We start from the raw sequence: 24,169 nt of genomic DNA on the forward strand, positions 1-24,169 counted from the left end.
TAAAAATCATTTGGACGTCAAACCAAAACCAAAAGATAGCTAACATAATTGTCTACAACTTTCATGTTTACCAAAAAGTCCAAATCAAAATAGAAATATGCGAAAACGATGCAAGAGCGCAAAACAGGGAAAGCTGTCACTAGGCTGATCGCCTCGCGAGTAAGGTTACTCGCCATGGCGAGCAATTCCAGTGGCTACTCGCCACCAACTCGCCTCGCGAGGATGACAGTTTGCAGAAAATTCTGTTTTCGTGAAAAATCCATTTTCACCCCAAAATCCCAATTTTTGACCTCCTAATACCCAAATTGATTCCAAAGGTTTACCCAAATGTTTTTAGACATGAAAAGATACTCAAATCCATATACAAACTTGAATCAAACATCATTTTAAACAAAATCACCATTTGACCCATTTTCTCAAAACAACAACAACATCTCATTTTTCATCATCAATCCATAATTATGTATACCCAAGTCGTAATTCACCCACAACAACATCAGTTAATAGCAATAACCTTAATGGAACATGAATCACATCTCATTTTAACAACAACATATCAAGATTCACTAATTGAGTATAATTTCATAGCTTGACATTTATACATACTTTGAAACATGTAATTTCATCCACAAACATACCATAATCCTCAATTCATGCACAAGAAAATAGCATCACAACAAGAGCACGAATTTAACATCAATTGTTCATCAACCCATTTTCATACAACCATGAGAAATGAAAATTTTTGAATTGATTATGATGAAAACAAACCCCCTTACCTTAGATGATGTTTAATCTTAACTTAGGCTTCACTTTAGCTCCTAATTGCTTCAATCTTCAAGTTTCCCCCTTCCTCTAACCTTGTTCTTCCTTCACCTCTCACTTCTCTCTCTACCTCTCTCTAACTTAGTGAAATGAAAAGGAATGAATGAATTTGCTCTCACAACCCTAATGTTATTTCCCCCTAGTGGGCTTAACCCGTTTCTATTCAAACCACAATTCTAAAAAGTTTCTATGCACTCAACGGTAATTACTAACAACGGTAAATTATAACCAACGGTCACTAACGGTAAAAACTAATCACTACAATAGTAACTTAGTAAAATAAGGGTTCTCACTAATTATTAAAATAATTCTCACCAAAATTACCATTTTACCCTTACCCGCCAAATGACCAAAATACCCTTCTAATACGGTAATCCATGTAAATGCACCCAATGACAATTAAATACACACAAGCACAAATAATCACACACAAACACATAATAAAAGTAATTGAAATAAATCTAGCTAAAAATCGGGCTGTTACACTTGCTATATTAATAATACTCCTTTAGTTGCTATTATTGATATTGGTGCTACGCATTGCTTTATTGCTTTCGATTGTGTTTCTGTTTTGGGTCTTGATTTGTCTGATATGAATGGAGAGATGGTTGTCGAAACTCCAGCTAAGGGTTCGATGACTACTTCTCTCGTATGTTTGAAATGTCCTTTGTCTATGTTTGGTCGTGATTTTGAAATGGATTTAGTTTGTCTACCTTTGAGCGGTATGGATGTGATTCTAGGTATGAACTGGTTAGAGTACAACCACGTTCTTATTAATTGTTTTAGCAAGTCAGTGCATTTCTCTTCCGTCGAAGAGGAAAGTGGTGCAGAGTTTTTATCTACTAAGCAGCTGAAGCAACTGGAACGCGATGGTATCTTGATGTTTTCGTTAATGGCTTCTTTATCTATTGAGAATCAAGCAGTGATTGATAAGCTACAAGTGGTGTGTGATTTTCCTAAAGTTTTCCCAGATGAAATTCCTGATGTGCCTCCAGAGAGAGAAGTTGAGTTTTCTATTGATCTAGTTCCTGGAACGAAGCCGGTGTCGATGGCACCTTATCTTATGTCTGCTTCCGAATTATCTGAGTTGAAGAAACAGTTGGAAGCCTTGCTTGAGAAGAAATTTGTTAGACCAAGTGTTTCACCTTGGGGAGCGCCGGTTTTGCTAGTAAAGAAGAAAGATGGTAGTATGAGGCTATGTATTGATTATCGACAGTTGAACAAGGTAACTATCAAGAATAGGTATCAACTTCCGAGAATTGATGATTTGATGGATCAGTTAGTGGGTGCACGTGTTTTCAGCAAGATTGATTTGAGGTCAGGTTATCACCAGATTAAAGTAAAAGATGAAGATATACAGAAGACAGCTTTCAGAACGCGTTATGGTCACTATGAATATAAAGTTATGCCTTTTGGTGTTACCAATGCACCTGGAGTGTTTATGGAGTATATGAATCGCATCTTCCATGCATTTTTGGATCGGTTCGTAGTTGTGTTCATCGATGATATTTTGATTTACTCCAAGACTGAAGAAGAACATGCTGAGCATCTGAAGATTGTCTTGCAAGTGTTGAAAGAGAAGAAACTTTATGCCAAATTGTCTAAGTGTGAGTTCTGGTTGAAAGAAGTGAGTTTTCTTGGCCATGTTATTTCTGGTGATGGTATTGTTGTGGATCTGTCTAAAGTTGAAGCGGTATCGCAATGGGAGACTCCTAAGTCCGTTACAGAGATTAGAAGCTTCTTGGGTTTAGCTGGTTACTATAGAAGGTTTATTGAAGGGTTTTCCAAGTTAGCTCTTCCGCTAACGCAGTTGACTTGTAAAGGTAAAACTTTTGTGTGGGACGTCCATTGTGAGAACAGTTTCGGTGAATTGAAGAAGCGTCTGACGACTGCTCCAGTTTTGATTTTGCCGAAGTCAGATGAACCTTTTGTGGTGTATTGTGATGCGTCCAAGTTGGGTTTAGGAGGTGTGCTTATGCAAGAAGGTAAAGTGGTAGCTTATGCTTCAAGACAGTTGAGAATTCATGAGAAGAATTATCCTACGCATGACCTCGAGTTGGTGGCCGTAGTCTTTGTATTGAAGATATGGAGACATTACTTGTATGGTTCGAGATTTGAGGTGTTTAGTGATCACAAGAGTTTGAAGTATTTGTTCGATCAGAAGGAATTGAATATGAGACAGCGTAGATGGCTAGAATTGCTGAAAGATTATGACTTTGGTTTGAATTATCATCCAGGTAAAGCTAATGTTGTTGCAGATGCCTTGAGTAGGAAGACATTGCATATGTCCGCTATGATGGTCAGAGAGTTCGAGTTACTTGAACAGTTCAGAGATATGAGTTTGGTTTGCGAATGGTCACCTCAGAGTGTGAAACTGGGTATGCTGAAGATTGATAGCGAATTTCTGAAAAGTATCAAGGAAGCACAGAAAGTTGATGTAAAGTTTGTGGACTTATTGGTTGCTAGAGATCAGACTGAAGACAGTGATTTTAAAATCGATGATCAAGGTGTGTTGAGATTCCGAGGGAGAATTTGTATTCCAGACAATGAGGAGATTAAGAAGATGATTCTTGAAGAGAGTCATAGAAGTAGCTTGAGTATTCATCCGGGAGCTACGAAGATGTATCATGATTTAAAGAAGATTTTCTGGTGGTCTGGTTTGAAACGAGATGTGGCACAGTTTGTGTATTCCTGTTTAGTTTGTCAGAAGTCGAAAGTCGAGCATCAGAAACCTGCTGGAATGATGGTACCTTTAGATGTGCCAGAATGGAAATGGGATAGTATATCGATGGATTTCGTGACGAGTTTGCCGAATACTCCTAGAGGGAACGACGCAATTTGGGTTATTGTTGATAGATTGACGAAATCGGCTCATTTTCTACCGATCAATATTAGTTTCCCTGTTGCCAAGTTGGCAGAAATTTACATTAAGGAGATTGTGAAGTTGCATGGTGTTCCTTCGAGCATCGTGTCAGATAGAGATCCAAGATTTACTTCTAGATTTTGGAAAAGTTTGCAAGATGCTTTGGGTTCGAAGTTGAGATTGAGTTCGGCGTATCATCCACAAACAGATGGTCAGTCAGAGAGGACAATTCAGTCGCTAGAGGATTTGTGTTCTTGAGCAAGGAGGAACTTGGGATAGCCATCTTCCGTTGATCGAGTTCACATACAACAATAGTTATCATTCTAGTATTGGAATGGCACCTTTCGAGGCTTTATATGGTCGGAGATGCAAAACTCCGTTGTGCTGGTTTGAGTTAGGTGAAAGAGTGGTCTTAGGACCAAAGATTGTCCAGCAAACTACTGAGAAAGTTCAGATGATTCAAGAGAAAATGAAAGCGTCGCAGAGTCGACAAAAGAGTTATCATGATAAGCGTAGAAAAGATCTTGAGTTTCAGGAAGGAGACCACGTGTTTTTGAGAGTCACTCCTATGACGGGTGTAGGACGTGCTTTGAAATCAAAGAAGTTGACCCCGAAGTTTATTGATCTGTATCAGATATTGGAAAGAGTTGGAACGATGGCTTATCGAGTGGGTTTACCACCGCATCTTTCGAATTTGCACAACGTTTTCCATGTGTCGCAACTTCGGAAGTATGTTCCGGATCCATCTCATGTAATCCAGAGTGACGAATGTGCAAGTTAGGGACAACCTTACGGTAGAGACTTTACCGGTGAGGATCGATGATCGTAGAGTGAAGACGTTGAGAGGCAAGGAGATACCTCTCGTGAGAGTCGTTTGGACGGGGGCGACTCGTGAAAGCTAGACGTGGGAGCTTGAGAGTAAGATGATGGAGTCTTATCCAGAGTTGTTTGCTTAAGGTAAATTTTCGAGGACGAAAATCTTTTAAGTGGGGGAGAGTTGTAACGCCCACTTTCGTTAATTGTTTATTTAATCGAGTTTAGGCGATTATATTATAATTATATAATATATGCATGATTTTGGTATGATTTGAATGATTTACGACTATATTGATGGTTTGGTTGATATTGTGATAAGCTTCATGTTTTGGAAGATTTGATAAGATTAAGGAACTTATTTTATTGTTAAATAAAATAAAGATTTGAAAATAATATAAAATATTTAGTTGAGGGCTGTTTTGATATTTTAGATAGTTTTGGGGAAGAAAGTGAGATAAGATAAGTAATTAAGAGGAGATATAAAAGAGTTAGAACTAGTTTTAGAAAAACATTGTTGTACATACGTTTTTGGAGAAAAGGGAGAAAACCAAGAGAAGAGCAAGAGAGACCTTGGAGGACTGCGATTTCTACACTTAAGGTAAGGGTGAGACTAATAACTCAGTAATGTTAATTGATTGTGATTCTGCTGATTAGTTAGCAAGCTTTAGGATTGAATTGGAGAAAAACGAAAACTAGGTCAAATCCCTAGAATTGATGATCAAACGGTAGGAATTGGTTAAATTGATGTAGAAAGTGCTCCTAGACCTTAGATAATGTTTAGGACGAACTTTGGAATCAATATCAGGCTTAGAACCGTGAGAATCGTTAGATTTTTGTGAAAATAGGAAGTCTGGTCGTAGCGACATTCATCGCTCGCCACGGCGAGCCCTTCCCTTCGCCTCGCGAGTTCTTTTGGTACCGCTCGCCACAGCGAGCAACCTTACTCGCCATAGCGAGCTATGGCAGAGAGCTTGTTAGATTTTGTGTTTTCGACTTTTTAGTTGGACCTTGAGTGCCTTTGAGTGCCTGGACATACCTAGTAATGATTATGAATGAATGTAGGACAAGATTGAACCCAGAATAGCTTTAGTTTGGAACCTGTCTTGTACTCGCCATGGCGAGTAAGAATTCTCGCCTCGCGAGCACTTCCAGATTGGAGTGCCTTGAGTGTTTGTGCGATCTGTGTCGCACATTTTGATCAAGAGTGAACCCCTAATTGGTAATGAAACCTAATGATGACGTTTAATGCAATCTGTAAAGCCGTTTAAGATATGTTGATACTAATTGAGCATGAATTAATGTATTATACATTATGTAAGATTGTGAATGAAATATTATGATGCCATTGAATTGCAATTGATATATTGATATCTTCCTGTTGTTGTGTGACTTGACTGTGCTGCTGCTGTTATTTAACTAAGTGCATAATGTCTATATATGATGAATAAGATGACGTTTAGCTCCAAATTATTGGATGCTTATTGATATGTTGATTACGGTGATTTGTTGATAAGAGTCCATGCATTAGCATTCATTGAGCTTAGTCCTCACCACGATTATTAGCTTTGTCCTCCGCACGATTTATTAGGAGCTTTGTCCTCCGCACGTTTAAAGTATATTAATACTTATGATGACGATTGGTACCACATGCATATAAGGAGTCTAAGAGCATTGTCACATTGTTATGTCTATAATGCTATGTTGTTGATAACGATTGAATATGTGAATACATGATAATTGTTTATCGAATATGCAAAGTTATTTAAGATTGATTATGATGTTAATGTTAATTTATGATTCGAATTGCATTGATTAATATTATTTTGTTATGAAATCTCACCCCTTCTGCTTGAAAATGTTGCCCTTCGTATGGGTAACTTGCAGGTGATCGTGCTTAGTGTGCAGTTTCCGTCGTGAGTGGCCTTGCCTTCACTGTGTCGTCTAGGTCGCTCTGATACGTAACGGGATGGGGCTATATGTTATGCATGCTTCGTTCTATTACGTGAATACTATGCTATTTGTGATATTGAACTAACTCTTTTGAGATTATTTTGATGGGGCCTGCGTGCCAAAACGTTTTATGATTATGATATAATTTCCGCTGCAATGTTTAAGATATTTGGTTAAATTATTATTTAACTGTTTTGGATTATGTTATATGTGATATCCCGTTGTTTATGATGCTTACTCTGATAAATGATTTAAGAAATTTGTATATTGGGAAAACGGGGTGTTACACATGGCCCCCATCCAATATCCAAGAAAATATAGTGAAATCAAAATGTTAAAACCATTTAAACAATTCAAAATTGTTAAATAATAATCACACTCATGTACCAACAATTAAAAACAAAAACACTATAAAGCTTCAAACCACCATCTTTTATTTTTGTTTACATTCAAACCACCATCTGAGAGGCCATAAAAAGAGATGACCGCTAAGAAGTATATGGATACGAACACCGACACTAAATACAACACGGATACTGACATGCCAACAACGTTGATAATTTGAGAAAATCACATAATTTATGGTAATTATATTTGTGGATGTGAATGCAACACATGTTCGGACACATCTAATGTGTATGTGATTCATAGACGAGGAGTAATATCATAATAAATATATGGTTGAAAGAGTCATAATTGCACCTACAAATGATGATCGATCACAAACTCTTAATTGAGATTCTGAGGAAAATGCGCTTCTAAAGATGACATCAACACTTGATCGTACCTGATAAGAAGGTGACTGCCGGTGTCGTGAACGTGGTGGTTATGACGATGGTTGAATACATCAGAATGCTTCTTGGAGCGGATGGGGGTGTGTACCTGTAGGCACTTCGACGCCTAGACAACGGTTGCTCAAGGCACATGACAGAAGAGAAGTCTATGTTCCTCACCCTTACAATGAAAGAAGGAGGCAATGTGAAATTCGGTGGCAGCCAACCTGAAAAGATCATTTGAAATCTTTTTTGTCCATATTTTAAAATAGTCCACATTCTCTTTTATTCGTTTTTTTTTTACCATTTAAAACTCATGGTTTTCGTCTTTAATCATTTAAAAACTTTTATCTTGCATTTAAGTCCCCGCTTGCATTTTTACAACAATTAAAATCACTTTATCTGCATTTTTATTATGCATTTTATAATCTTTTTAGTCATAATAGTCAAGTCATTTTAAAAGGTTCATTCTTATTTTAAAAGTCGTGTCTTTTTAATCATTTCAAACGAAATTTCGACATGGAGGTTATTTTGAAGTACCTCATTTTAGTTACCGAAGGGACAATTTTACTTGTTGTTAATTCATTCATTTTATCTTTATTATTTTATTGTTTTATATAATTTTGTTTTTTCCTTTTCATTTTTTCGTTTTTTTATTATTAAGTCGCTTTTTTTTTCAAAATCCAAGTTTTCTATTTCATATTACTTTTTATTAAGTCTCTCCAAGGTCAAGTTTAGTCCTGTCCACATGTCACATTCTCATTGGTCCTTTAGATCAAAACCCTATTTTACAGTAGTATAAATACCACTGCATTTATTGCAATCAAAAAAGGGGGGAATCACTGTACACTGACATAGCAGCCGCTACCAATCATCATAAACACAATTCCTTTTCTCTTTCCATCATTTACAGATCAAACCATTTTTTCAAAGAAATTTCCTCAAGAACATTCATCAAATCAAAAATCCAGAAAGATCATATAATGTAATTCCGATTCTCTTTTTCCAAATCTGTTCATCAGACTAACACAAACAACAATTTCAAAAATCTTCAACCAACAATCATCAATCTCGTTTTCTTTCAAACCATACCAACATCAATTTCGTTTTTCTCGATTAACACCGAACCGGATCGGAATCAAAAAGAAGAAGGAACAAAACCGAATCGGAAAAGGAACAGATCAGAAGCAGAGACAGAGGAAGAGGTAGAAAGTTCTTCCTTCGTTTTCTTTAAGTCCAGATCTAGCATTTTTCAAACATTTTCTTTAAAAACTAAGTTGATTTTCGTAATCTAGAGGAAAAAGGATGTTTAAAAATGTAAAAAGCTTTTGAATCGGAGGAGTTTAAAACTCCGGCGCGGTGGCGCCACCACCAGCTACCGCGCCGGAAAACTTTTGCTCGCCAGAGAAGACAAAGTGTATTTCAGAGCTTCTCTCTCTAGAAAACCTTAGAAAGAGAAGCAGTTGTGTTTTGTGATGTTTTTTTGTTGAAGCTCCTTTTATAATGCTCTCTTTTTTGTCCGGTCTTGTACGGACGCGTATACATCAATTCAGTGCTCCATCGCGTTAATAGCCATCCGATCTGGATCGTTCCTTGATCTGATGGCTACTGCGTGTTTTGATCTTGAATCATGTGTATGTTCTCCTGTGTGAAATATGGTGTGTTTTCTGTTTTAACCGTCAAATCTTTGATCTGACGGTCACTGTGCTGCCTGAGTTGTTTCTCTTTTGTGCTGTTTTTTTAAACCGTTGGATCTTAGATCCTGTGGCTGTGATGAGATCTAGGGATTCAGATCTGGACCTCTGGATTCATCCAACGGTCCAGATTGTATCCTGCTGAGCCAATCTCTTTCTTTTAACTGTTCTTTATCATTTTAAATACTTTTTACACTTTTTTGACATTTTAATGCTTTTAAAAAAATTCCAAAAATATTGTTCTTATCATCTTAATTTTCTCTAATTTTCAAAAATTCATCCTACTTGTTTCTTTTAATTTTTTGCTCATTTCTTCACTTGCTTTCTATTGTTGCTTTATTGTGTCTTTATATGATGATTTTAATTGTTACTTGCTATTTTCATATGTCTATTGTTAATTTCTTGCTTATTATTTCTTATGTCTCATTCATCACAATATTCCTTATGATTACTAACGATTTAATCTTTGTTTTGAATCATAGCATGCACATTTAATTTTCTCATCATTTTATTTTGTCATTGACTTAGTGTGTATAAATAGAGAATTGATGTAAGTTTTATTTCTTGCATTTTATTTTGGCATAAAGGCCTTAGGGTTGTATTTAGGAATTGATGTAATAATGTAGGTAACACAAGCACCGACACATGCACCGACACTTCACATTTATTTCTTATACGTCGTTACGTTAGCTTACCGTTAGTTTAGAAAAAACCTTTTTATCAAAAAAACTAAATATGTCAAATTCAAAAATCATTTTCTTAACAACATTTTCTCTTTATTTTCTTAATCAAATTCTCAATCAATCTTAACTCAACTTCAGCCATTTTTAAACTTTAAAATCAATCAACCTCACTTGTTTTCTTTATCTCATGCCTTGAGGCCTCTTTCTCTTCTAAAAACCCATTTTCAAAAAAATCTTAAAATCAACCTAACCCACCATAGAAATTTTTGGGTGGAACTACGTCGATTTTGATCCCTTTCCCAAAAGGGTACGTAGGCAGAGGACTTGTCCTTCCAAATCAAATAAAAATAACCAAAAACATACTTCTTCTCCCTCCATTCTTTCACTTAGATTTTAGGTAATAATTTTTCAAGTAAGCAAATGAATTTAGCACAATATAATCTAGGTAAGAGGTTCCTATGGAATACCATAGACGCTTAGGGTGCTAGCACCTTCCCTTCGCGTAACCAACCCCCGAATTCAGAGTCTTAAGGGTTTTTACTCATTTTTTCCCTTCCCACGAATAAAAATCGAGAGTTCAAAGATTGACGATTCAAATCAATTAATGGTGTGATATCCGAAAATCGCGAGCACAATGGTTATGATGTAATGTTTGATAAGACCAGCTGCACTGTAATCAAAAAGGATGACAAATCCATAATATTCAATGGAAATAGAGTTGGGAATGTCTATAAAATCAATTTTTCTGAACTGGCTGATCAGAAGGTAGTTTGTCTTCTGTCAGTGAATGATAAGAAGTGGATGTGGCACAGAAGGTTGGGACATGCTAACTAGAGGTTAATCTCTAAGCTTATAGTAAGTTACAACTGGTGTCAAGCTTAGGCATGGCATACATGTGTTTTGCAGCTGTTTTGGGAGGCGAAAATTCTACTACTAATACTGATCCGTTACCGACTCCTTGCATCAAAGGAGATGCGCTGAGTATTCGAATTGGCTAGGATGAATATCAACGTGGTTTGGCTGATTGCCAGAATGCATTGAGAGCTAGACTGACCTTGCGCAAAGGGGACAAACCATATACAACAAGGGACTTGAGCACAAAATTAGGCACGTTTTGGAAAACTACTGCTAAGTGGAAGATGGTACCGCTTGGCAAGGGCTACTATGATTTGCACTTTGAGTTGGCGGATGATTTACGTAAAATTTGGGCAGCAGGCACCATAAACCTTAAACTAGGTTTGCTTCGTTTCTCTAAGTGGACAAAGGACTTCAATTATTACTCTCAGAAGTAGACACACACATCGCTTTGGACTCGTTTGGTTGAGTTACTGCATGAGTATTGGCGGGAAAGAACTTTGAAAGAAATTGAAAGTGAGGTTGGCACTCCTATTGATTTAGATGGTCCGACACGCAACCACTCTTTTGGCCATTACGCAAGAATATTGGTGGATATTGACTTATCAAAGAGGGCATATGACGAAATTCTTGTGGAAAGGGAAGGATTTGCCTTCAAGGTGGAAGTCCAGTATGAACGACGACCTCTTTTCTGCCATCATTGTTACTCTGTTGGATATAATGTTACTACATGTCGATGGTTGCACCCGCATGAAGCAAAGGAGAAGCAAGATCTTTCGAAACAACCAGTGGTTGCCGAAGCTGATCACCCTAGACATGCACAGGTGCGCCATGGTGATGTTGGTGCCTCCTCTTCGACCAAGGGTGGTACTTTGACTTGGGTTCCAGTTGTTGTTGCCTCTAACACATTAACCCTTTAACTTTTCTTTGTCCCATTTAGGTTCTTTATCTATTAAAATGTGCACAAGTTAATCCTTTTCTTCATTTTTCTATTAAAAAAAATGAAAATATTAATTTTATTAATACCTTTGTTTTATAAAATATTTTTTTAATAAAAACAAATAAATTCAGTAACTCTATAAACATTTCATCTTCATCTTCTTCCTTAAATCAAAAAAAATTGTCCATCCAAATAAACCTTCAAATTCCTTAAATATTTCCACTTCCATCTTTTTCTAAACACAAAATTCAAAATACTCAAATTTTATAAACCCTAAGTTTGCCAAACCCATAATGGAAATAAAGAAAGAAACCGAGAATTCAAAGTATCAGGTTTCTTGTTTTCTATGAAATTTGATTATAATAGTGTTTGATGTGAACTTGACGAGCATTGTGCATATGAGCTAGCTGTTTAGCTTTTTAGATTCTTAACCTTTTTGGATTTTGGACTAGTGCTATACAATGGTATAAACAATTTATTATTGTTGCAGGCCAACCTTGCCTTCACGACCATCAGAGATAGGAAAGCTATAGGGAAAGTGATGATTGTATTCGATGAGAAAATTACAAGATCTAAGTTGTGATGATCTTTACTAAAACTATGCTTGAGCACTCAAACATGACATGAGAGGTTCACAATCCAAATTGTGAGATTTTTTCTTTAAATCCAAAATCCAAATTTATAGGTTTAGTAAAATTAGGGTTTATGAAATTTGGTGATTTTGAATTTTGTGTTTAGAAGAAGATGGAAGTGAAAATATTTAAGGAATTTGAAGGTTTATTTGGATGGACAATTTTTTTGATTTAAGGAAGAAGATGAAGATGATGAATATGAGGATGAAATGTGTAACACCCTCTTTAATTATTTGATTATTTTAATGAGTTTAGAATATACTATATGATTTGTGTGATTTATATGATTTATTTTGATGAGTGATATTTTGTTATGTTATATGTTGGTATTTATTAGTATAATATATATGCTATTTGGTTTAGAAATATATTTGTTATTTGTTATAGAAATATTTTATATTATATATATATATATATATATATATATATATATATATATTTTATTATATATATTAGAATATAATATTGAGTTTAGGGGTTGTTATGAGATTTTAGAGAGTTTTGGGGGAGAAGGACAAATAAGATAAAATAGAAAAGAAAAGTTATAAATAGGAGAGACCTAGTTTAGAAAAACATAATCAATTTTGGAGAAAAGGAAGAAAAAGCCAAGAGAAGGGAAATAGACCTAGGAAGCTGCGATTTTTATATCCCAAGGTAAGAGTGGGACTAACATTCAATAATCTTGAGTCTATGATTCTGAAAATTGTATTTAATATGTTGTAGGTTTAGTTTTTGAGAATTTGAGAATTAGGGTTAAGAGCGATGATTGTGATGATTTTGAATGAAAGTGAAGTTGAATAATATGGGTTGCTTTTTCTGATTTTTCTTTTCATCTCTGCCCCGAATTTGAAATGAAATCTAGTATTGATAGGTCTAGAATTGGTCTTAGGTGTAAACACGAAAGTTGTAGGTATGGATGTTAGCTTTCTAATGCCGTTGGTCTGATGTCAAAATGATTTATAGAACTTGACTTTTAGTCAAATTACTGCACGTAGGTCACAATGAATTTTTATGAATTTCAGCAGAACTTTGTCCGAATTTGAAATGAAAACTGGTATTGATTGTTATAGAATTGGTCCTAGGTGTAAACACGAAAGTTGTAGGTATGGATGTTAGCTTTCTAATGCCGTTGGTCTGACGTCAAAACGATTTATAGAATTTGAGTTACGGTCAAATTACTGCACGTAGATCACAGTGAATTTTTATGAATTTCAGCACAACTTTGTCCGAATTTGAAATGAAAACTGGTATTGATTGGTACAGAATTTGTCTTAGGGGTAAACACGAAAGTTGTAGGTATGAATGTTAGCTTTCTAATGCCGTTGGTTTGACTTCAAAATGATTTATAGAACTTGAGTTATAGTCAAATTACTGCACATAGGTCACAGTGAATAATTGAATATGATTGATGAATTAGTATATGAATGTATATGTTTATGAGTATGATGTTGTTTATAATTGATGAATTAGTATATGTATGTATATGTTGTGAATACGATATTGTCCATGATTGATGAAGTGTTATATGTATATATGATGTTTTAAGATGTTGATTATTATTTGATGTTGTTATATTGTGATATAATTGTATATGCATTACTTGAATTATATGTGAATAATTGAGACGTTGTTGACTTGCAATTGATATTATTATGTCATGCTGTTTTTGTATACTGTTGTGTTGCTGTTGTTATTTAACTAAGCTGCATGAGTCGGTCTAAGTTGATTAAGATGAAGAAGTTCCAAATTATTGGATTATATAAGAGGTTGTCGATTTAAGATGTTAAGAGGTCGAGTTCATGCATTAGCATTTCATTGTTGGGGGCTTGATGCCCTAGAGCCTTTGCTCAATTAAGTTGAGGGCTTGATGCCTTGGGAGCCTTTTTACGCTCAAATAAGTTGAGGGCTTGATGCCCTGGGAGCCTATTTACGCTCAAATACGTTAGGGGGGGAGTGGTTATGGTGCATAAGCCATTTCCTTATGCACCGTGCATAATTGCTTCCTACACCAAAAATCATTTTGTCATACACCCCCCAAACCAAACAAAACCAAACGTAAACCAAAAGCCCAAAATAAAAAATTTGAATTGAAAAAAACGTAAACCAAAAGCCCAAAACGTTCCCTGCATCAGATCCACTCATCCTCTCTATTACTCAAAACTCGAACAGTCGTCGAACAGTCACCGTCACCGTTCGCCGTCACGCTCTATTCCGATCAGTTGCTCACAACTCGCCGTCGCGATCAGTTGCTCACCATCATTTCAATTGCTCGCCGTCACAACTCGCTTTGTTCATCACCATCACCATCGCTGTCTTCATCGCCATCAACGTCATCGTCATCGTAACCGTAACCGTCATTCATAACCACCGTCAGTTGCATGGCCGCCGTCGCTGTGTTAGAACCACCGTCATTTCATAACCACCGTCACTGAAGCATTCAACATCACCGTCACTAAAGCATTCAACATCACCGTCACCGAAGCATTTCAAAACCACCGTCGCTGTGTTTCCTGTTTGGTTTCTGTTCGGTGGATAACGGTGAACAACAGCAACCGAGTCCCCGTCGCTGTGTTTGTCTTCATCACCGGAACTCCGTTTTCGCAAAATGATGAAAAAAAAACAGGTTCAAACTTATCATATATGATTTCTTGCTCATTTTCACTGTCGCTGTCTTACATTGAACATTGTTCTCAAATAGTTTTGAAATCATCTCAAATTGACAGTTTAATTTCAAATTGAAATGGTTTCAGAGTGTTTGTGCCAAGGGAGTGAATCGACAAATGAAAATTAGACCCTAGTGAACTGAAATTGATGTGAGAACAATGTTCAATGTAACATGTTTAACATGCAACATCATTGCATCTAACATAAATAGTTTAAAAATTGTATATCTTCTTCCTAATTGTTGTTGAATAGTACACTGAAAACCAATATGCTGTGTAAATGGTTTTCCCAAGTTTTACTCTGAAACCATTTTGGTCCTGTAAAGTTTTCAATTGTGCATGTCTAGTTAGAACTTAGAAGTTACATTAATAAAATAAATACCAAAACCATTTTTCTGTGGAAATGGTTTCTATGTGTTGTACACTAAAACCATTTGGTGCTGGTAATTGTTTTCTTTGGATTAATGACTCAAGTATAGTATAATCATCTGATGCTGGTAATTGATTTCTTTGATCCAGGTTAACAAATCTAACGACGGGCCAATTCCAAACTTCAGTATTGGACTTACGCAATTAGAGCAGGAGCAAGCATCTGATGACGATAATGGAAAAAAAAAAAAAAGGTAAAAAGATGGAAAAGTAGACGGATCAGATAAACCGTGGGAAAAGGAAACAACAATCTGATGACAAAAATGCAATGAAGAGTGGTAAAAAGATGAAAAAGAAGCCGGATCAGAAAAAACAACAATCTGCTGGAGAAGAATCTGATGAAAAGAAGGTATTTTTCTATACATATTCTCAAGTATATTATTAATATACTGGCTGAAACCATTTGGCACAAGGAATGGTTACAGAAAGTTTTACACCAAAAACATTTGATGCTGGTAATTGTTTTCTTTGGATTAATGTCTCAAGTGTATTATTAATAACTTTTTGTTAATCTCTCAGGAGTAATATACTGTTAATTCTGTGTTTCAATGCCTTTGTTTGTTAATACTGTAAAATTAAAAACAATTGGAATTTGTTAATACTGGCTGAAACCATTTGGCACAAGGAATGGTTTCAGAAAGTTTTACACCAAAACCATTTGATGTTGGTAATTGTTTTCTTTGGATTAATGTCTCAAGTGTATTATTAATAACTTTTTGTTAATCTCTCAGGAATAATATACTGTTAATTCTGTGTTTCAATGCCTTTGTTTGTTAATACTGAAAATTAAAAACAATTGGAATTTGTTAATACTGCTTGAAACCATTTGGCACAAGGAATGGTTTCAGAAAGTTTTACACCAAAACCATTTGATGCTGGTAATTGTTTTCTTTGGATTAATGTCTCAAGTGTATTATTAATAACTTTTTGTTAATCTCTCAAGAATAATCATTTGATGCTAGTAATTTTTATTTTTTTTATCCAGGTTAACAAATCTGATGAAGCAAGTTCTGATAAAGAACATGGAAAGAAAAACTTGGATTTAGAGCAACGATTGAGGCACAAGCTTAGCATACCTAAGGTCTATGACCTTATGAAGTCAATAGATGGAAAAAGAAGAAAAGACCAGATAATTCAACTTTTGAATGAGAGTGGGTTTGGAGGAATGGTTCATATATGCAAATGGACAAAAATCCACACATTCTTTGTGGAATGGGTTGTCAAACACTTTGAAAAGGAGAATATGTGGATAAGACTGAGCAAGACGGATGTGCTCCCATTGAAAGAAGAAGATGTGCACAGAGTGTATCATCTCCCAATGGCGGGGGAGCAGATCAACATTAAACTTTGCTCAGAAGCAGCAATAAAGAGACTTAGGGTAGAGTTAGGATTGGATGGTGATTATTCTCCATTTGTCAAGGTGACAGAGTTAGAGATAAGACTGAAGAAAATGGAGAAACCAAAGGCATGGGTAAAGGGTGCAATTTGTCTTATAATTCACAACATGTTGTGCCCCAATAACAGCAACTTAGTTTCTCTACATTATGCTCAAGTATTAGAAGAGGCTTCATCTTATAACTGGTGCTTCCATGTTCTCCAATATATGAAAGACGGATTGCAAAATCCGGAAGTGGCAAATCCATTAGCGGACTTCCACTTCCTAATGGTAATCATTCTCTCTCTCTCTCTCTCTCTCTCTCTCTCTCTCTCTCTCTCTCTCTCTCTCTCTCTCTCTCCCATATTTGTATTTGTATGTTGGCTGCAGTAATATATTCCTATTTTTAGCTTCAAACCATTATATATATATTCCTATTTTCATGTTGGCTGTTTGTATGTCTGAAACCATTTTGCACAAGGAATGGTTTCAGACAGTTGTCTTACAAAACCATTCGATGTACATAATTGTTTTTATTGGAACTGCATGTATACATAGACTATAGGATCATGATGAAGAAGATGATGCTAATTATGATGATACTAATTATTTTGCAGATTATTACATGGAGAAAATGGGGAAGAGAAGCCCATTCCTTATAGGAAAATACAAGCAGCCATCGCTTCGTGATTGGGATGGCAAGTCGGCAAACCAAGACCTTCAGAAGGTGCATGAGCTTATGGGACTGGATAAAGGATTGACAGTTGGGGTCAAAAGACTGCAGAGCACCGATGATGGTCTGCTTGTAATGTGTTTTGATGCAGAAACATGTCCACTATCTAAGGTGAGAGAAAATTAATGATATTCATGCAATGTTAATGTATAAACCATTAATTTTCTTAAATGGTTTTAAGATGTTATATAGTAAAACCATTAGTATTGTTAAATAATTTTACTTGCTAGTTTAAATGTTTTTCTTCATTTTTGTTTTAAACTGATACAAATTAGTAGTATATATAAAACAATTGTTAATAGTGAAAGACTATTCTCCTATGAATGAGTGAATGCTATTATTTTCTTTCATAATACATAAAACAATTGCACCATAATATTGTCTTTTTATGGTTTCAAAAATCCTAACAATACATGTAAATAACCCGATTGCAGGCAGAGGAGCATCTAAATTATTATAGGGGTTGCATACGGGTCTACACTAGAACCGCAGAAACCTTGGAGAGGAGAATAGCTGAGGCAAATGCTTCTACTTCTGCAAAGAATGACATAGTTTCAGCAGAAACAAACACATCAAATGAACCTGAAACTGGGGAGAATAAGACTTCAAGTACTGAAAAGTCTGCGAAAAATGATGCAGTTTCAGAAGAACCAAGCACAACCAAGGAAGCTGAAACTGAGGAGAATAAGAGTTCAGGTACTCAGAAGGGGGTGGAAGTACCTGAAGCTGAAACGAAAGATGATGAAACTGAGGAGAATAAGAGTTCAGGTACTGATGACAGTCCGTCATATCATATTTTTAGTGTCATTTTAATTAAGTTTTTATTCAAGTTCTATTTGTTTAGTACTTAATTTAGAGTCATTTTAAATAAATTATCATTTTCTTATTTATTGAGTCAAGTAGTGTATTAGGGCCTTTTATTACTATGATCAATGGCTAGATGAGATAATGAATGTGTGACATACTTTGAAGTGTTGAACAGGGGAAATAAAATGGTATTATCATGGTCACATGTATAGCACGTGGCAGGGGACTTAGAAAATACAAATCATATGCTCACACATATATCATGTGGCAAGGTACTTAGTAAAATGCAAATGGGCCTTTGACCCAAATGGCATTAGCTGACCCGTAAACAACAAATTGGAGGAGCCTGAGAGCATAAAACAAAGGAGCCGCACAGGAACTAAAGGAGGAAGGAAAGTGAACACGTTTTGGAATAAAACAGGCTCACTTTTGTTTATTTGGTTTTCATATAGAGAGATGACATTTCAAGAGAGACACACAAAGCAAAGTAAGGTGTTAGGAGTAGATTCTTATCAAGATTTGTTGAGACATCATGAATCTAGGCATGAAATCTTCATCTCTTCTTCATCTTTTGCAAAGCTATCATAGACATATGTAGCTACATCTACCCTTGTGGGTTTTGAGGTATTCAAACAAGCCATTATGTAATTTCTTGATCATTCAATATATGATTCTAGCTATTTATTCAATATTGTTGTTATTCTTGCATTTAATGTTTTATTGAGATTCAAAATAATATGGACACATACTTTTGAATCTAGAAATAGAATAACAATATATCTTAAGTTATCACTCTAGACATGGATGTTAATATTTGATAATCACTTTTAATCTAGGACTTAATGCTTTTGGGTAATTTAATCGGTTGGGAAATCGTCGATTAAACTATTCAATCGACTTTGTGATCGTTTAAATGTTTGGGAAATCGATGTTTAAACGATCCCTTAGAAATAACGATATCATTTGGACACGAATGATATTGCCGAGTGATTGTGATAATATCGTTTAAAAAGTTAGAATCTGTTAATTGATCGAGAGATTGCAGCTGTTACGCTTGGTTGATATCTCTAAAGCTGCAATCTCTAACCCCAAGCAAAATGGTCATATCTCTTCTCTATTTATTTTATGTCAAATAGTTATATAGTTTACACAAACACACATTTTAAATCCATACACTTAGAACAATATTGATTGTTGAATGACTTGAATATCGCGCTAGTCCCTGTGGAGACGATATACACAAAAATACTTACTTTTGATTGATAGAAAAATACTACATCAGGTACTCAGAAGGGGGTGGAAGTACCTGAAGCTGAAACTAAAGATGATGATGCCAAAAGCAATGATGAAAATGTCGATGATGAAGAAGTTGAGATTGATGCAAAGATCATTGATGATTCAGTTAAGGCAGCATGCAATATGGGAATGACATTGACACAGGAAACTATCTTGAAGTTTCCAGAGTTTTTTGAAGCTTCAAATGCAGGGTAAGAAATGATTATATATGATATGTTTTAATGGTTTTTTATTTATGATGTGTAAAACTATAATAACAAACTAATTGTTTAAAAAATCCATCTTAAACCATAACTTTTAAAGTGTTTATCAATGGTTTTGATATGTGATGTCTGAAAACTAAAATGTTTTTTTAATGGTTTCAGGTTCAATACAAATTATTTAGAGAATCCAGCTTCAAACGTTGTTAAAGATGTGACGGATGGGGAGAAGCCTACAGAATGTGTCTCAAACGTTGTTATAGAGTACGAATCAAGCAATGTGATAATTGTACTTTAGAATTGATTAATTATATTCTGCACAATAACAATATTAATTAAAATCTGCAAAAATAAACACTCTTATGTAATATTATTTGACAGTGCAACTCCACTAAGGTCAGTGATGCCAGATGAAATAATTAACTTGGACAATGTGCAAACAGTCACGACAAAGAAAAGAAAGAAGCATAATATGCTTTATTCTGATAGCACATACCCTGAGCGTCGACGTGCAGTGAAGAAATCGAAGTACCTTGACAGCCCGTATGATGACGCTGTCCACGAGTCTACTGCAACTGAGTTGCAGAAAAATTTATCAACATATGCATGGAGCTCGAAGCTTGATCAGTAAGTGAAAACAATTTCTTATTTAGCTGTTATGAGGAAGCATTTTGCCGAGTCATTAATGTACAATGTCATAGTTCACATAAGTGAGATTATGCCAAAACATAAGCTTAGTGTAAGTGTGATGAGTATTAATTATAGTCATGTTGATTTTTTTGCCAAATTGGTTGTTTTATTTGGTTTTTAAGCTGTTGTTTTGAACTATGTTTGTATGTTGGATGTTTGTATGTCAAAACCAGTTTTCACAATGAATGGTTTCAGAAAGTTTCCCTACAATACCATTTGATGTAAATAATAGTTTTCTTTAGAACTACATATATATATTATAGTTTTCTTTACTGTTCATTTCAATGTGTTTATTTTACAGTTTTATGCTATGATATTTTCCGATTGATCTTTTGGATGTTTGTGTCTGCCTTTGATGAGTGAACTGCCATTTTATGCTTGATGAAATCATGTTTCTAGTACTACAAATCCTAAAATGCTTAATAATTGTATAGGGATGAGCTTCTGTACTGCTCGAATAACAGGGCTCATGATTATTCTGTGGAAAGGATAGACTTGTGGTCGCTTCAACAAGACGAATGGGTGTCATGCTTTGTGATCAATGTCTGGGTCAACTGCTTAAACTGGAATCAACAAAGAGACAAGATGACAAGACTGGTTACACCCATGATTAACTATGTATGCATTATATTCCATGAATATTAATGGTTTATTTTATTCATTAAGCTGAATAATTGATTTTACTGATTTATTTTTATATAAACAGGTTGACCTTGAAAAACCTGGTGCCTTTGACAAAAATAACCCAGCTGCATTCACAAGATTCATCGAGAGACTAAGCAAGTTCAAGTACTTGGATTGGAAAACTATTGATCCTAACAGTCTAGAATACGTAAGTTTCAGTTCAATATGGTTTTTTAATTTTAGTGCATGTTTGGATCTGCAGTAATACTCTGAAATACTATTAGTGTTGTACGTCTGAAACCATTTAACCCAAGGAATGGTTTCTGACACTTGTCTTACAAAACCATTTGATGTACATAATAGTTTTCTTTGGAACTGCATACATAGACTATAGTTTTATCTTTTGATGCATTTCACATATTAAATAATAGTTTGAGATGGTTGAAAACTGATTTATTAAATTACCAATGCAGTCTTCCAATCTTGTATTTATTGCATTGATGCTATCATTTTTTGTATTTATAATACTAGTAGACATCATTAACTTCTAATCTTTGTCTAAGATGGCCCCAGAACATCTGGGTTTGAGATGACAAAATTACTCGCCTTTGAATATATGTGGTTAAACTGTTGCAGGATGGGTTTGAATAGTTTAATGGATATTGTTTTTGAACTCATTTTAAAGATAACTCATGGTGGAAAACAAATATGTACAGCTTTATCATGGGATTGGATGAAGAGCTATGGGACATACTGGAAGATGGAGTTGATGACTTGGATTTAGATGAAGAAGGAGTTGTTGTGGACAGAAGAATACATACTCCTGCTCAGAAGAAGCTTTATAAGAAACACCACAAGATCAGAGGAATCATTGTGGCTTCTATACCTCGCACCGAGTACATGAAGATGAGTGACAAATCCACTGCGAAAGCTATGTTTGCGTCACTATGCGCCAACTTTGAAGGCAGCAAGAAGGTGAAAGAGGCTAAAGCTTTGATGCTAGTTCATCAGTATGAACTTTTCAGAATGAAGGATGATGAGAGTATAGAAGAAATGTACTCAAGATTTCAAACTTTAGTTTCTGGATTGCAAATACTGAAGAAAAGCTATGTTGCTTCTGATCATGTTAGTAAGAGTTTGAGAAGCTTGCCTTCTAGATGGAGACCCAAAGTAACTGCTATTGAGGAAGCTAAGGATCTAAACACTTTAAGTGTTGAAGATCTTGTCAGCTCACTCAAAGTGCATGAAATGAGTTTAAATGAGCATGAGTCCTCTAAGAAGAGTAAATCTATTGCTCTACCATCTAAAGGAAAATCTTCAAAATCTTCCAAAGCCTACAAAGCCAGTGAATCTGAAGAAGAATCACCTGATGGAGATTCTGATGAAGATCAATCTGTGAAGATGGCTATGCTGTCCAACAAACTTGAGTATCTGGCAAGGAAGCAGAAGAAATTTTTGAGCAAGAGAGGTGGCTACAAGAACTCCAAGAAAGAAGATCAGAAGGGGTGCTTCAACTGTAAGAAGCCTGGTCATTTCATTGCTGATTGCCCTGATCTTCAGAAGGAGAAGTCTAAAAGCAAACCCAAGAAATCAAGCTTCAGCTCCAGTAAATTCAGAAAGCAAATCAAAAAGAGCTTGATGGCGACCTGGGAAGATTTGGACAGTGAATCTGGTTCTGATAAAGAAGAAGCAGATGATGATGCAAAAGCAGCCATGGGGTTAGTGGCAACAGTATCATCAGAAGCAGTATCAAAAGCTGAATCAGATTCAGAAGATGAAAATGAGGTATATTCCAAAATTCCCAGACAAGAACTTGTTGATTCTCTAAAAGAACTTTTATCACTATTTGAACACAGAACCAATGAGTTGACTGATTTAAAAGAAAAATATGTTGATTTAATGAAACAACAAAAAACAACTCTATTGGAACTGAAAGCTTCTGAAGAAGAACTCAAAGGGTTTAACTTCATATCAACAACATATGAAGATAGACTCAAGATTCTTTGTCAGAAGTTACAAGAAAAATGTGATAAAGGTTCAGGCAATAAACATGAGATTGCCTTGGATGATTTTATTATGGCTGGCATAGACAGAAGCAAAGTTGCTTCTATGATCTACAGCACATACAAAAACAATGGCAAAGGGATTGGATATTCTGAGGAGAAATCCAAAGAATATAGTCTCAAGAGCTACTGTGATTGTATCAAGGATGGATTGAAATCCACCTTTGTGCCTGAAGGTACTGATGCTGTAACTGCTGTTCAGTCAGAACTTGAAGCTTCTGGTTCTAAGGCTAAGATCACATCAAAGCCAGAAAATCTCAAGTCTAAGGTTATGACAAAATCTGATCCTAAGACTCAAAAGATTAAAATTCTGAAAAGATCAGAACCTGTTCCTCAGAGTCTGATTAAACCAGAATCTAAAATCCCAAAGCCAAAGGATCAGAAGAACAAAGCAGTTACTGCTTCTGAGAAAACAATACCCAAAGGTGTTAAACCTAGAGTATTGAGTGATCAGAAGCTACTCAGCACTCACCCCAAGGTACAAGGGAGGAAAAGTAAAACCTCCAGAACTAACCCAAAAGGACCCATGAAGATATGGGTACCTAAATCTGAATTGGTTAAAACTGCAGGTGTGCCTAAGGGCAAGAGAGAAACAAAGGTCATGGTACCTAGACAGCGGGTGTTCAAGGCACATGACTGGAGAAAAAGCTTTGTTCCTTACCCTTACCATGAAAGATGGAGGAGAAGTGAAGTTTGGTGGCAACCAAACTGGAAAAACCATTGGTACAGGTACTATTGGTAATTCCTCCATTTCAATTAATAATGTGTGGCTTGTAGATGGTCTGAAGCATAACCTATTGAGCATTAGTCAATTTTGTGACAATGGGTATGATGTAATGTTCAGTAAGACCAACTGCACACTAGTCAACAAGGATGACAAATCCATTACATTCAAGGGAAAGAGAGTTGAGAATGTCTATAAAATTAATTTCTCTGATCTGGCTGATCAGAAGGTAGTTTGCCTTCTGTCAATGAATGATAAAAAATGGGTATGGCATAGAAGGTTGGGACATGCTAATTGGAGATTAATTTCTAAAATTAGCAAATTACAACTTGTCAAAGGATTGCCTAACATTGATTATCATTCAGATGCACTTTGTGGTGCATGTCAGAAAGGGAAAATTGTGAAAAGTACTTTCAAATCCAAAGACATTGTATCAACCTCCAGACCCTTAGAATTACTCCATATTGATCTTTTTGGACCAGTTAACACTGCATCTTTTTATGGAAGTAAATATGGATTAGTCATTGTTGATGA

The 24,169-nt window shown here is 35.5% G+C and overlaps 1 protein-coding gene and 1 long non-coding RNA gene across 2 annotated transcripts; both read left to right on the forward strand.

Annotated features, from left to right (window-relative positions):
- Positions 1-14,575: 14,575 nt before the first annotated feature.
- LOC112419062 (uncharacterized) lies at positions 14,576-15,295 on the forward strand. The gene is made up of 2 exons (XR_003009091.1): positions 14,576-14,654; positions 15,214-15,295. It is a non-coding gene; the product is annotated as an uncharacterized lncRNA (long non-coding RNA).
- A 114-nt stretch (positions 15,296-15,409) lies between these two features.
- Positions 15,410-21,499, forward strand: LOC112419376 (uncharacterized). Its single transcript, XM_039830994.1, has 9 exons — positions 15,410-15,472; positions 16,109-16,789; positions 17,064-17,342; positions 17,666-17,999; positions 19,321-19,525; positions 19,916-20,161; positions 20,659-20,842; positions 20,931-21,056; positions 21,485-21,499. Exons 1-9 carry the CDS (start codon positions 15,410-15,412, stop codon positions 21,497-21,499), a joined length of 2,133 nt encoding a protein of 710 aa, XP_039686928.1.
- Positions 21,500-24,169: the final 2,670 nt, after the last annotated feature.

Source organism: Medicago truncatula, chromosome 2, assembly GCF_003473485.1.
Source record: "Medicago truncatula cultivar Jemalong A17 chromosome 2, MtrunA17r5.0-ANR, whole genome shotgun sequence".
NCBI lineage: Eukaryota > Viridiplantae > Streptophyta > Magnoliopsida > Fabales > Fabaceae > Medicago > Medicago truncatula.

Bases quoted from the DNA above. Each gene is read 5' to 3' on its own strand.
- LOC112419376 (XM_039830994.1), top strand. From the start codon at position 15,410: ATGAAAAAGAAGCCGGATCAGAAAAAACAACAATCTGCTGGAGAAGAA. The intron at 18,000-19,320 runs GTACTGATGACA...ATACTACATCAG, and splicing joins TGAGGAGAATAAGAGTTCAG to GTACTCAGAAGGGGGTGGAA. The intron at 19,526-19,915 runs GTAAGAAATGAT...ATTATTTGACAG, and splicing joins TTTGAAGCTTCAAATGCAGG to TGCAACTCCACTAAGGTCAG.